We start from the raw sequence: 15,772 nt of genomic DNA, 5'->3' as shown, positions 1-15,772 counted from the left end.
TTATGTGACTAAAGCATTATCGCTTCATATTTATTTTATACGTGACATGCAAGTTTTAAATGTTTGAATATTTGAAATGTTGGTCAAAATGGATTCATTTTCGCGACCGAGGGCTGGAATATATATATATAAGCTCAAGATCTTTAGCGTCCCCCCCTTCAGGTTTTTCTGTTACACTCCACTGTCCACCATGTGGTATCCGTGGTGCGCTGCTCGTTTCGTGCCGCCCTTCATTTAGATGACGTTCATTTGGATGACGGTCTTCGTCAAGTCGACAATCGACCTAGTGTAGCAAAGATGTAATCCACCCGAAGAGCTGACACGCTTCCATTGATGGACGGTCGAGTCTCTATGATCCTGTGCCGACTGCAATCGTAATTCATGATTCTGTTGGCTCAACATGCGAACACATAGGGGTGGTATGCTTGGGAGCTCAACAATGCTCAACAATGTACGATGAACGTGTGCGCCTAAACCTTGTGCGTGCACTAGCAATGCGCTTTTTCGGCAGAGATGCCACAGATTATCATCCACCGTACTTTACAGAGCAGACAACTTACGAAGCTGACGTTACGTGAAGAGTCGTGGACGTCCTACCATTTAGGACCAATTGGTGGTTTTACTGTCTGCAGCGCGTGGTCTTGAGGCAGCGTTCTCGCTTCCCGCACACGGGGTCTCGGGTTCGATTCACGCCAGGGTCAGGGATTTTCCCTGCCTCGTGATGACTGGATGTTGGGTGTTCTTCATCGTCATCTCATCATCATTGACTCACAAGTCGTCGAATTGGCGTTAACTAAAAAGGACTTGCAATACAGCGACCGAACTTCCCCGCATGGGGGCCTCCTGGCCAACATTGCCATACGAGCATTTAATTTTTTTTTTTTTTTTTTTTTTTTTTTGTAGTTTCACCGTCCTTATACCTCCTACCGTAGATGCTCACGACAGTAGCACGTGAAAATTCGAGCAGCTTCGCCGTTTTCGAGATACTCGTTCACAGGATGTGTGTAATACCAATGTGAGCTTAGCTCAGAGTTGCTTATCTCCATGGACTTCCTCATTTGTACCCATTTCTTCCCTAGGGTGCTTTCCTGCCCGTGTCTGTTCCGCTTACATACTATTGTTACAGCATCATGTGTGCGCAACTCCACCAGGCGGTACCAAACGTCGCGGTGGGCAGTGGTTCAGATGGTTCAAATGGCGCTGATCACTATGGGACTTAACATCTAAGGTGAGCAGTCCCCTAGAACTTACAACTACTTAGAACTAACTAACCTAAGGACATCACACACATCCATGCCCGAGGCAGGATTCGAACATGCGACCGTAGTGGTCGCGCAGTTCCAGACTGAAGCCCCTAGAACCGCACGGGAGGGAGAGGGGAGGGGGGGGGGCAGTGGTCATAATGTTTCCGTTTATCAGTGAATATTATGCACAACTGTTGCAACTGGAAATCTTAATTTTCCTGCGAATATTCGTGACTTCATACTGATTTATCGATTATCCGAACGTCGGTCAACCGATCGACCGCCTAACTGAACTGAGTACTCGGTCGCACCTGTTACTCTCCCACCCTACCGTCCATCATGCCTCTGTAAAAGCTCATCAGCTAAAGAATGGGAAGAGGGAGAAAACACTACTTCTCCTTGACAATGCACCAACTCATCCGTCATGTGATATTTTAAACGAAAAAGACGAGTTCATAAAGGTAATATTTCTTCCGCCTAACGTAACCTCCTTATTACAGCCCAAGGGTCAAGGCGTTATTGGGACTTTCAAACGATATTACAGGAAAGGATTGTTGCGTAAGTAATTGGAGACAGAGAAGAGGATGGAGAAGAAGGTCTCTTAAGAAATCATAAGAATATTTACTTGAAGCGTCCTACACGATCGGCACAGCATGGATTAGTGTAAAGGAAGAGAATTTGAAGAAAGCCTGGAATAAAATTTTGGACACAGAAGAAAAGTCACAAGGTACGATTGAAAATGACGAACAGAATGATATGTCCGAAATTCTCGGTATGCTAAAAGAAATACACTCCTGGAAATTGAAATAAGAACACCGTGAATTCATTGTCCCAGGAAGGGGAAAGTTTATTGACACATTTCTGGGGTCAGATACATCACATGATCACACTGACAGAACCACGGGCACATACACACAGGCAACAGAGCATGCACAATGTCGGCACTAGTACAGTGTATATCCAACTTTCGCAGCAATGCAGGCTGCTCTTCTCCCATGGAGACGATCGTAGAGATGCTGGATGTAGTCCTGTGGAACGGCTTGCCATGCCATTTCCACCTGGCGCCTCAGTTGGACCAGCGTTCGTGCTAGACGTGCAGACCGCGAGAGACGACGCTTCATCTAGTCCCAAACATGCTCAATGGGGGACAGATCCGGAGATCTTGCTGGCCAGGGTAGTTGACTTACACCTTCTAGAGCACGTTGGGTGGCACAGGATACATGCGGGCGTGCATTGTCCTGTTGGAACAGCAAGTTCCCTTGCCGGTCTAGGAATGGTAGAACAATGGGTTCGATGACGGTTTGGATGTACTGTGCACTATTCAGTGTCCCCTCGACGATCACCAGAGGTGTACGGCCAGTGTAGGAGATCGCTCGCCACACCATGATGCCGGGTGTTGGACCTGTGTGCCTCGGTCGTATGCAGTCCTGATTGTGGCGCTCACCTGCACGGCGCCAAACACGCATACGACCATCATTGGCACCAAGGCAGAAGCGTCTCTCATCGCTGAAGACGACACGTCTCCATTCGTCCCTCCATTCACGCCTGTCGCGACACCACTGGAGGCGGGCTGCACGATGTTGGGGCGTGAGCGAAAGACGTCCTAACGGTGTGCGGGACCGTAGCCCAGCTTCATGGAGACGGTTGCGAATGGTCCTCGCCGATACCCCAGGAGCAACAGTGTCCCCAAAGTGGCGGTGCGGTCCCCTACGGACTGCGTAGGATCCTACGGTCTTGGCGTGAATCCGTGCGTCGCTGCGGTCCGGTCCCAGGTCGACGGGCACGTGCACCTTCCGCCGACCACTGGCGACAACATCGATGTACTGTGGAGACCTCACGCTCCACGTGTTGAGCAATTCGGCGGTACGTCCACCCGGCCTCCCGCATGCCCACTATATGCCCTCGCTCAAAGTCCGTCAACTGCACATACGGTTCACGTCCACGCTGTCGCGGCATGCTACCAGTGTTAAAGACTGCGATGGAGCTCCGTATGCCGCGGCAAACTGGCTGACACTGACGGCGGCGGTGCACAAATGCTGCGCAGCTAGCGCCATTCGACGGCCAACACCGCGGTTCCTGGTGTGTCCGCTGTGCCGTGCGTGTGATCATTGCTTGTACAGCCCTCTCGCAGTGTCCGGAGCAAGTATGGTGGGTCTCACACACCGGTGTCAATGTGTTCTTTTTCCATTTCCAGGAGTGTAGATTGCCACTAATGTGATGAAGAAGACGTTTGTGAATGGTTGAATATCGATATCCAGGACACCAAATCACGCTGGACAGCGAGATTGTAAACGTCGTCACTGATAAAGATGACGCCGCCAGCATCGCATTTATCAGTACTTCAGAAAGTGAAGATGAAAGTATACCAACAGCTTCTGAGGTGTTCACTTGTTTAGATACTGCCTTGCTATGGTTTGAAGCCCAAGATGACAGTGACCAGTTTCAGATATCTGTAATGAAAAAAGTACGTGACTTAGCTGCTCGTAAGCGTGTAGGCGTGCTTAGACAGACCAAAATTTTTAAACGTTAATTTTGTGTACTGTATGTATTGTTCATGCAAAATGCGTATGTAATATGTATATATTTTTGTTTAATAAACTGTGCCACATAGTGTACAGGGTGAGTAACCTAACGTTACCGCTGGATGTATTACTTAAACCACACCAAATACTGACGGACCGATTCCACAGACCGAACGTGAGGAGAGGGGCTAGTGTAATTGTTTAATACAGACCATACAAAAATGCACGGAAGATTGTTTTTTAACACAAACCTACGTTTTTTAAAATGGAACCACGTTAGTTTTGTTAGCACATCTGAACATATAAACAAATACGTAAGCAGTGCCGTTTGTTGCATTGTAAAATGTTAATTACATCCGGAGATATTGTAACCTAAAGTTTACTCTTGAGTACCACTCCTCCGCTGTTCGACCGTGTGTATCGGAGAGCACTGCAACATACATCGCGTTTCTACAGAATGATCTGCCAACGTTGCTCGAAAATGTCCTACTGGAAACGCGTCGATGTATGTGGTATCAGCATGATGGTGCACCTGCACATTCCGCAATTAACATTAGGCTGACCCTTGACAGGATGTTCGACGGGCGTTTCATCGGACATGGAGGACGAATAAATTGGCCAGCCCGTTCTCCTGATCTTACACCTGTGGACTTCTTTCTGTGGGGTACGTAAAGGAGAATGTGTACCGTGATGTGCCTACAACCCCAGAGGATATGAAACAACGTACTGTGGCAGCCTGCGGCGACATTACACCAGATGTACTGCGGCGTGTACGACATGCATTACGCCAGAGATTGCAATTGTGTGCAGCAAATGATGGCCACCACATTGAACATCTATTGGCCTGACATGTCGGGACACTCTCTATTCCACTCCGTAATTGAAAACGGAAACCACGTGTGTACGTGTGCCTCACCCCTCATGGTATGTACATGTGCGTCAGTGAAAAAGACCAATAAAAAGGTGTTAGCATGTGGATGTAATGTGCTGTTCCAGTCTCTTCTGTACCTAAGGTCCATAACCGTTCCCTTTGGATCCCTACGTAATTCGGTGCTCTCCGATACACACGATCGAACAGCGGAGGAGTGGTACTCAAGCGTCAACTTTAGGTTACAATATCTCCGGATGTAATTAACATTTTACAATGCAACAAACGGCACTGATTTCGTATTTGTTTATATGTTCAGACGTGCTAACAAAACTAACGTGGTTCCATTTAAAAAAAACGTAGGTTTGTGTTAAAAAACATACTTCCGTGCATTTTTGTATGGTTTGTATTAAACAATTACACTAGCCCCTCTCCTCACGTTCGGTCTGTGGAATCGTTTCGTCAGTATTTGATGTGGTTTACGAAATATATCCAGCGGTAACGTTAGGTGACTCACCCTGTATATTCCTACTGAAGTTGCCTTTGTATGTTACTTTGTAATACTAAAAGAGATGCCTGTTTTTATGAATAAATTTAGTGTACAGTACTTCTTTTTGGCAAATAAACATGTACAGTTCGATTATTCGAACAAATCAGTTTTCCGAACACCCATGTCCCACCCCCCCATTACTTCGGATAATCGACGCTCTACTGTACTTTACAATCACATCCGATACTTACTGCTAGGCTGGGCCGCATTTGCCTGCCCAAAAGGCCTGCCAATGGACGAAGGAGCATTCCGTCAAGTGGGCACCGCATGACGCCACGTGGTGAGTAGCCAATCACGGCACGTCTCCGATGTGACGTCCACGCTGTGGAGGGGGCGTCGCGCCGCCGGCGCGGAGCGACCCAAGCCAGTGCGGAGCCAGGCGCGCTCACACGCGGTCGCGCTCCTACACGGGCGGCGGAGGGTTCGTTCGCTTCGCCCAGTCGCCGGCGAGGCTCCGTAGGCGCGAGTGATCGCGTGCGCGGTCGCGGTAGCGAGGGTCCGGCTGCGTGTAGTCGGTCGCCCGTTGTTTATACTACACTGCAGCACGCAACAGTTGTGTCGTCGTCTAATGTCGTGGACTGCAAATCACTTTCCTCTCAACGATACTAACAAGCACCACAATCAAGTGAAGAAAGCTACGTGTCGGGTGCAGTGGCGATGTAGTGGTGTGTCGAAGCCGCTGCTGAGTAATACGAAGGTGCTGGAGTGTTGAAGCGGATGAAAGTGAGCTCGTCAGCAGACGTCCTTTAAAGGAAACGAGGCCCTGTCAACTGCCTCGCGCTTGCACTCGTAAATTTTGGAGTCTCTCTAAAAGGTGCGCCTAGGGACAGCCTTAAATTAACAGCGAGTCGCTACTTTTTCGGTCAGACAAGGTCGCTCTAAACCACACTGTTTTCCAAAGGTGCATTCAATTACAGCATCATTTACTTTAAATACTGCGTGTATGCAATGTGTTGGCCTCCTTCCAAAAACTCTTTATTTTCGCATCTGTGTCATACTAATGACACTGTCCGAAAATTTTAGACATTTGCTTCCCAGATAAGGGAGATATTGCATGTCTCCTTCAGAATGAGTTACAATTCGCTACTTGACTTCATGTGTTGATTCTGTTCGGTCTGGACTAATTCTCTTACTGATTAAATATAATAAGCCAACCTTCCCAAAATTTTGGGCTTTCTCACTGCATTCATAATCGACACACATCTTAATACACGCTCACTTAAAGTGTCTTACAAGTCGATAGATAATGTTGTTACTACTAATAACGTACTGGATTAATTTTTAGGCATGAAAAATAGTCATAATCCCATTCAACAACTGTTTCTTTAATTTTTAGAGTACAGAACTGGTATGGAAATAAGTTTAGGTTTTAAATCTCCGAGAACAGTATGAACAACAATAATAATAATACTCTCATAAGTCGTTTAGTGGACTGAGCACATGCCTACTCAGCAAGTAATAATTTACTGACGACAAATATTGCATAAATATTTCTTTCTATATATTCACCAAACAATTTTTATGTCTTCAACTGTCAAAATTTTCATTGGAAATAAATTTAAATTTCAATTAATTATCGAGCTACTTCGCGTTTCGTCAGTTTTCTGGTGTAGATCCCCAATCAGTGTTTTCCCTACTAATCGAATAGCGCTTTGTTTCATCAAAAGTTTCCCTGAAAGGGTTATGCCTTATACACCTGATAAGGATATCGTAAACAATTAGGATAGTGGGTGACTTCTTATTTAAGTTGTTTTCAGGATCTTGTCTTACGACTGCAATTATATGCGCAGCACAAGAGAATCGATAATGGAAGTTATAATTGCTTCAAGGGGGCAGTCGGAGATGACAAGGACTAGATCACAGCACTGCGTGATTGCTTGAAAGCTGCTTTGATGCACGGTGCAGAGGATCCATCAATCGAACCAGCAGTCGGCACACAGACGTCAGCTGCCAGGTCTCTCTTCTAAGGCTGCAAGCCAAGTTAGTGGATGTCTCTCTCTCTCTCTCTCTCTCTCTCTTTCCGGTGGGTCTGTGGAATCTAACTCTCTGACAGTGAGAAAGCTTTGCACCTACTTGCACTCTTCATTCGACTCAGTAAACAGTATTTACTTTTTCCATAATATTTGGCAGACTTTTAAATCTATTTAAAAGTTTATAATCGAGCGTGATTGCGCAGTAGTTAGTTCACAGGACTCCAAATCGAGAGGAGCAATTTTCAAATTCCTCTGCAGCAATTGGCGATCGGGCGATTCAAATTCAAATTTCCTGTAGTAGCGTAACTTTACGCTAAGAACGAAGGAAAGAAAGAAATAAGGAAAGAGAGAAGCAAATTCCCTCCCCAAGTTCCATGAATTCAACAAGGCTCTCTGACTAGTTGTCGATTAGAAATGAAAATCTTCCCTGAATTTTCATAAAACTTCGTATTCCCTGTTTAGTCTTCCTTTCTTTCTCTTCCGTTAGCCTGCAGTGGGTGTTCTGAGTTCCAAATGAATAAAATAATACCGTCCATTACTGTCGATTCATAAAAATTTGTTTGAGGTCCCTATGTCCAAACAGACATTTCTCTTTAAACAATATCTTATCACTTTAAACGCTTAATGTTACATAACTTGCATTCCAAAATCACAGACGCAAAAACGATATCCGGAACAACTTGAAAATTATTGAAAGCAATCCACTTTCCTGTTCGTGAACGGGATCTGTTGCGTGTGTTAATGGCTGTGAAAATACCAACAACGTGTTTGAAAAGGACGAGTTTGAAGTTCTGAGTCTATTGCTGTACGTATTTCACTGAAACTGGAAAATATTGTTGCCACATACGCCCTCTTCTGACAAGCTCGGAGCAATGCAATCTTGATACAAATGTGTTTCCGAATGGACTGTGCACTATTATGGTGATAAGCGATTGAAAATTTTTTATGACGATCGAGGAATATCATTCCTAGACTCTTTATCAAATAGAGTGATTGCCTCTGACGATTTAAAGTTACAAAAGGCTGTGATCAAGAACGTTACTCACAACTAAACATGAGTAACTTTCATTTTATGAAAACCAGTCCGAAATACTTTCGACTCAGTGGCGTCTAGACTTGCGAAATCTTTGAAGGTGACACACTTTTGCCCCCTCTCACCAAGCCAGACGGGTGACAACATAAATATTTCGCGAGCATAGCATTAGCGCCACAGATAACTCGGCATTGGATTCCTAGCTGGTCACTGCACTCTGTTATTGCCCATGTCTATTCCGGAACCAGTTCGCAACGTACACTTCGATATCTTGACTACTTCTGCCGACTGACCTAAGATATGCTAATCTTGTAAATCCTTAGTACAGTTTCCTGTCATTTCAGCAACGTAACACACACCTGTAGCATCACAACTGCCTCTGTTAGCGGAAGCAAAAACACCGTTTGCTTTGTTGAACCTCGTGTTTAGTTCCATGTTGAAGGGGCCATGCTGGAGCGGTGCCAGAGATTAATGCACGCAAGACCCAGTATATCATTCGCAGTGTCAGATTAACAGACTTGTGGACGCAATTTCAGCGGAAATGACTTCAGTTTCCTCGACTGAATGACGTCTCCCATGGCCACTGTATTCTAGCTCTGTCGCCGATTAACAAATTAACGATCTGTTTAAATGTCACTTGTTAGAAGACACAGACCATGCTATCCGTTATACTTGCGGCGTTTCCCACGGCTGTAGCTACAACTGGAAAGAGCTATCGGTCACACCAGTTGCATCACTAACCTTAAAGAAACACGAAACTTATTTTTATTGCTAACAAAGTTTTTCTGCACGTAAAAGAAACGCAGTAGCTCGATTTTTATAGTCAGGAAGCACGAAAACTAACTTTATTTTTTGTCTCTTGTTTGCACAGAGCGCTGAGGAAATCGAATGCCATGCCAGAGTACTTACGTCGGAGGAGGCGGAACTTCGACTTCACAATCACCTTCCACACACTCGTGTGTGGTGTATCCGTGTGTGAAATGTCGGAACAGAACTGTTCTCAGAGATACTGACATAGGAGAACTACGTCTAAAGAACGTAAGCTGTGGCAGACGAGAGTGATCGTACGTGATTTCGAATTTGGCTTTACTGTGGTGATCGTATCCCTGTGAATAGCCTAGCGAAGTGGCAGCCCAGAGTTAGACGTCTGGATATTTTGAGTGGCACTCAGCTATCCATCACAGTCTCCACAGTCTCTAGAGGACTCGCCAAGGTTCATCTCACAGGACGTCATATCTGCTCCGTCGGAGAGCTTTGTTTTGATGGTTGTTATTTTGGCTTGGTGCCAAAAATACCGCCCCCGCTGCGTTTAGTGTGCAAAAAGCCTCTTAGTGGAGAGATAACGCCAAATGACTTGCAACCAGTGCCAAATGACGAATAATGTCGACAATAAATGCTAAGACTAGAGTAATTTTTAAATAAATGAAAGTATGGATGTGAAAATAAATCTGTACTGCATAATAAGTCTCGTTAACGATGCACTCCAATCGCTGAAATAAGCTTTCGATGTAGCTGCAGCATGTGAATTTGCTGGAGATTGTTTTCAGAGAGTAATACAAGAGTCCTTTGTGTTTCTCATTGCACCGAGAAGGCTTAATATTCAAGCTAGACACCATTCGCAACCTTGCAGTTTCTAAACATCTTCTCTACAATACGGGATTGGCGTTCTGAACTCAACCGTGGTACTGCAGGACAACGTTTGATTTTTGACAGAATCAGTGATCTAAATTTTATGTGGTACGTGTGAAACCCTCAGGTCTTTTGTATAGTGAAATACTGAAAAAAAAGTTATTTATTTAATGTTCTAGAGACTACATTTAACGTATGTGTGAAAGTTTCGCGATAAAGATTTCTTCGTCAAGAGTGGGGAGACGAACTCGGCAATCAATGTAAAAATACGTAAGACCATTGTGCTTCTAATTTCATCGAAATAACCGAAGACGAATTACAATCTCCACGTATTTTGCTAGACGATTGACATTTGACGACGAAGTGAGATGTGTGTCCACTGGAAGACAAATGGTATTTTGTGCGTTCTGAGAAGCCTTGAAAAAGGAATGCAGTGTGGTACATAAGACTGGCGCGGTGTTAGCTTGACGTGAATTCGAGCTATCTTCTTCTAAAGCTATAGGACAAGTGCGTCGGGATAATTCGGTCTTCGATAACGCATTCCGCTGTCGTAATGGCATGGAAACGATACTGACGTGCCGAGATATTCATTCGTACGTTTTTTATTATGTGAGTCCTATATAAGAAACAAGTGGTGTAAAGAGAGAAGTGAAAGAAAGTGATCTGAATAAAGATTATACAAGTGTTTGTAACTAGAGTTAGTGGCATCAACTTTCATCCAAAGCGGAATAATTCTTCTTCTTTTCTCTCTTCTTTTCTTTTGACGCAAGGGTGTACACTACTGTTAACCTTCCGAAGGTTAGTGTGATTCTTTTTGAGTGCTCTATTACTGAAGAGAACTCTGGAAAGAGGCAGGTTACAGAGCGTAATCTCCGCTAACTCTCGCAGAACAGTCTTACGACGTGAACAGTTAAACGAACACGAAGTAATCGAAACACCTGTGTTTGCTGTAGCAGTGGCCTTTACGGAGAAGAGGAACTGTTGACTGAGTTAGAGAGTGGTCGGAGCGAGTCTTCTGGGGACTGAACGTTCACTGTAGTTGCCTCGGAGCTCGGAAGACTCGGCCACTTTGAAACATGGATTCCTCGGACACGGCCGAGACGAGCACCCCGCTGGCGCTGGCGGCGGCGACGAGCGGCGACCTGTCGGCGGCGAACGGCACGGCGCCCCCGACGGCCGCCGACGGCGGCGACCCGCTGCTGGTGTCTGCGGCGATGACGGCGCTGTACGTGGCCATCCTGGCGGCGGGGCTGGTGGGCAACGTGAGCACGTGCGCCGTGATCGCGCGCAGCCGCCACCTGCACACGGCCACCAACTACTACCTGTTCAGCCTGGCCGTCAGCGACCTGCTGCTGCTCGTGTCCGGGCTGCCGCACGAGCTGTACAACATGTGGGTGCAGCCGTACGCGCTCGGCCAGGCCGTGTGCGTGCTGCAGGGCTTCGCGGCCGAGACGTCGGCCAACGCGTCCGTGCTCACCATCACCGCGTTCACCGTCGAGCGCTACGTGGCCATCTGCCACCCGTTCCAGGCGCGCGGCCTCTCCCAGCTGTCCAGGGCCGTCAAGCTCGTCATCGCCGTCTGGTGCGTCGCTCTCTGCCTCGCCGTGCCGCAGGTAACTCCTCTTCTTCTATCTACATCTGGCTAATTGTTTCGGTCAGGTTCGTCACTCCCATCAAGCCGCATTCGAACGTTGAGCGTGCCGAGTTTCTGACGTCATAGGCCATAGCGTTGGAAAAGCACGTTTCCGAATGCACAGAGCAATATACAGGGTGTTACAAAAAGGTGCGGCAAAACTTCCAGGAAACATCCTTCACACACAAAGATAGAAAATATGTGACGTGGACATGTGTCCGCAAACGCTTACTTTCCATGTTAGAGCTCATTTTAGTACTTCTCTTCAAATCATATTAATCATGGAATGGAAACACACAGCAACAGAAGGTACCAGGCGTGACTTCAAACACTTTGTTACAGGAAATGTTCAAATTGTCCTCCGTTAGCGAGGATACATGCATCCACCCTCCGTCGCATGGAATCCCTGATGCGCTGATGCAGCCCTGGAGAATGGCGTATTGTGTCACAGCCGTCCACAATACGAGCACGAAGAGTCTCTACATTTGGTACCGGGGTTGCGTAGACAAGAGCTTTCAAATGTACCCATAAATGAAAGTCAAGAGGGTTGAGGTCGCGACCATGGAATTGGTCCGCCTCTACCAATCCATCGGTCACCGAATCTGTTGTTGAGAAGCGTACGAACACTTCGACTGAAATGTGCAGGAGCTCCATCGTGCGCGAACCACATGTTGTGTCATACTTGTAATGGCACATGTTCTAGAAGCACAGGTAGAGTATCCCGTATGAAATCATGATAATGTGCTCCATTGAGCGTAGGTGGAAGAACACGGGGCTCATCAAGACATCACCAACAATACCTGCCCAAACGTTCGCAGAAAATCTGTGTTGATGACATGATTGCACAATTTGGTGCGGATTCTCGTCAGCCCACATATGTTCATAGTGAAAATTTACAATTTGATCACGTTGGAATGAAGCATCGCCCGTAAAGAGAACATTTGCACTGAAACGAGGATTGACACATTGTTCGATGAACCATTAGCAGAAGTGTACCCGTTGAGGCCAATCAGTTGCTGATAGTGCCTGCACACGCTGTACATGGTACGAAAACAACTGGTTCTCCCGTAGCACTCTCCATACAGTGACGTGGTCAATGTTACCTTGTACAGCAGCAACTTCTCTGACGCTGACATTAGGGTTATCGTCAACTGCACGAAGAATTGCATCGTCCATTGCAGGTGTCCTCGTCCTTCTAGGTCTTCCCCAGTCGCGAGTCATAGGCTGGAATGTTCCGTGCTCCCTAAGACGCCGATCAATTGCTTCGAACGGATTCCTGTCGGGACACCTTCGTTCTGGAAATCTGTCTCGATATAAACGTACCGCGCCACGGCTATTGCCCCGTGCTAATCCAAACATCAAATCGTCATCTGCCAACTCCGCATATGTAAACATTGCACTGACTGAGAAACCACGTTCGTGATGAACACTAACCTGTTGATGCTACGTACTGATGTGCATGATGCCATTACTGTAGAACAATGAGTCGCATGTCATCACAAGCATCGAAGTCAACATTACCTTCCTTCAATTGGGCCAACAGGCGGTGAATCGAGGAAGTACAGTACTTACTGACGAAACTAAAATGAGCTCTAACATGGAAATTAAGCGTTTCCGGACACATGCCCAGATAACATATTTTCTTTATTTGTGTGTGAGGAATGTTTCCTGAAAGTTTGGCCGTACCTTTATGTAACACCCTGTATAGCATGGCAGATACTCCGAACGCGCGTTTGAACGTTGACCAATGAGATGAACAACGCCACTTACGTCGCATGCACGCCATCCGAAGCCCACGAGAAAGACAGGCTGCGGCGCGTTTGTCACGGGGTTAGGCCTGAGGTAGTTCGCTCGCTCGCACAGCTTAGCAGACGGCCTAAACAAGTTAACTCGTAACTGGGTGTTTGCATACTATCGGGAAGTGCATGTTCTACTGGAATCTACAAAAATGTGCGGTCTACTGTAATTTAAGACCTGTGTTCCACATAAAAGACCGTCCGGGGTAGCAGAGCGGTTCTATGCTCTTCAGTCTGGAACCTCGCGATCGCTACGGTCGCAGGTTCGAATCTTGCCTTGTGTGTGATGTCCTTAGGTTAGTAAGGTTTAAGTAGTTCTAAGTTCTATTGGACTGATGACCTCAGATGTTAAGTCCCATAGTGCTCAGAGCCGTTTGAACCATTGAACGGCATAAAGATATAACAGCTCGTTTATAGCACTCAGTCTCGTCTGGTTAACATTCCTCATCACATACAAGACGTAGTGCCTCGTTTAACTGATATCATTTTAGCATGAGTTTAATGTTATTTTAATTTTTTCCATATTTCGTAGCTTCAGTATACTAGAAGTATGAATTAAAAATTGCCTTCAGTCAGAACTTCTCGTGTTTTACTAAACTCATGACACATTTCGGATCCTGTGGCTCTATCATCAGGTGTAATTTGTCTTAATACGTGCTTCATTTTTTTCTCTTGATTGAAGTGAAATGCATATTCGTGTCACGGAAACGTTTGACGTCAGGTTATGAATTTCGTGAGACTGCTCGTCATGAAAACGTTTGATGCCGGGTTATTAATTTCGTAAGACTTACGAAGTTAATAACCTAACATCAAACGTTTTCATTAGAGGAATATATATTTCACTTCATTCAAGAGAAAAAAGTAAGGCATGTATTTATACAAAGTACACCTTATAAAGGACCCATAGAGTCCGAAATGCACAGTGAATTTAATAAAACACGAAACTTTCTCACCGAAGACGACCTTTAATTCATACTTCCAGTGTTTTTAATTTCATTGCACCCAATACAGTCATAACAGATTACATGTAAGTTGATGGAGGATCTCTGCAATCAGCTGCAGCGGGACGTTATGCGGAATAGGCGGCGACGAGCGAAAATATTTACCACGCTGTGATTCGAACTCGCGATTGCCTGCTTACTACGCAGCGTTATCGCAATTGCGCGGACTACCACAGCACGCCTCACGGCCGACCCACATCCAACCGACCGCCACCTGTCCGAGGTCCCTGTTCTTTAACTCCACGTACGCTGCTCTGAGATTCCCACAGCAAATCGGACATATTTGTGCATCCGTACTGAGGAAGAAAATGTCCGGAAGAACAGGCACCACGTGTTCATATAACTGATACGCCTAGCTGGGCAATGGAGTCACCTTGGATGCACAAATACGTCCGATTTCCTGTGGGAATCTGCAGTCGCGATCACGCTGTGTTCCGGACGGTGCAGTGGTTAACGCACCTACGTAGTAAGCAGGAGACTTCAAATCCCGGTGCGGTAGAGATTTTCACTGGTGGCCGCTGGTTCCGTTTCATATTCTGTTCCAGGTGACAACAGTGATCCACTTCAACTTGCATATAACGTTTCACAGCAGCTGACTCTGAATAGTGTCTGTTCTTTCTGACATGTCCGAAAGAATAGATACGACGTATTCACTTACGGACTTACGATCGTTGTAGCATTAATAAACAATAATAGCAGAATCCAGTAGAAGATGCAATTGTTGTTCGTGCGTAAACACCTATTCGGAGTTAACAGGTGTAGAAACGCAGTTTGTCTGCTGAGCTGACCGAGCGAGCCAGCTCAGGCCTACTTTCGTGGCGTACCCACAACGACTTGTCTTTCTCGTGCGCGTCGTACGCCATCTCTCTTCAGTACACAGTCGCGGTACATCTACATCTTCATCCATACTCAGCAAGCTACCTGACGGTGTGTGGCGGAGGGTACCTTGAGTACCTCCATCGGTTCTCCCTTCTATTCCAGTCTGGTATTGTTCGTGAAAAGAAGGATTGTCGGTATGCTTCTGTGTGGGCTCTAATCTCTCTGATTTTATCCTCATGGTTTCTTCGCGAGGTATACATTGGAGGGAGCAATATACTGCTAGACTCCTCGGTGAAGGTATGTTGTCGAAACTTCAACGAAAGCCCGTACCGAGCTACTGAGCGACTCTCCTGCAGAGTCTTCCACTGAAGTTTATCTATCATCTCCGTAACGCTTTCGCGATTACTAAATGATCCTGTAACGAAGCGCACTGCTCTCCGTTGGATCTACTCTGTCTGTTCTATCAACCCTATGTAGTACGGATCCCACACTGCTGAGCAGTATTCAAGCAGTGGGCGAAGAAGCGTACTGTAACCTACTTCCTTCCAAATAAACTTTCAGTTGAAGCCCACGTGTATATATGAATTTCCTAAGGATCAGAAAATTGAGAATCTCTCGAAAATCCGTCGTTAATTATATGGATTGTTGTAATAAAATGAGGGGATCCGTCATATTCGGGGTTAAAGGATTATTCTAACTTGCGT

The 15,772-nt window shown here is 46.0% G+C and overlaps 1 protein-coding gene across 1 annotated transcript in view; it reads left to right on the top strand.

Annotated features, from left to right (window-relative positions):
* Positions 1–5,550: 5,550 nt before the first annotated feature.
* The window catches only part of LOC126336935 (pyrokinin-1 receptor-like), an 896,681-nt gene continuing 886,459 nt past the window's right edge, over positions 5,551–15,772 (top strand). Inside the window, exons 1-2 of the mRNA XM_050001110.1 lie at positions 5,551–5,998; positions 9,062–11,432. Coding sequence (XP_049857067.1) covers positions 10,896–11,432 — 537 coding nt within the window. The 5' untranslated portion in view covers positions 5,551–5,998; positions 9,062–10,895. The remainder of the gene's footprint in view (positions 5,999–9,061; positions 11,433–15,772) is intronic.

Source organism: Schistocerca gregaria, chromosome 2, assembly GCF_023897955.1.
Source record: "Schistocerca gregaria isolate iqSchGreg1 chromosome 2, iqSchGreg1.2, whole genome shotgun sequence".
NCBI classification, from domain to species: domain Eukaryota; kingdom Metazoa; phylum Arthropoda; class Insecta; order Orthoptera; family Acrididae; genus Schistocerca; species Schistocerca gregaria.
The sequence above is the reverse complement of the archived record's forward strand: the minus strand, read 5'-3'. Positions and strand labels throughout refer to the sequence as shown.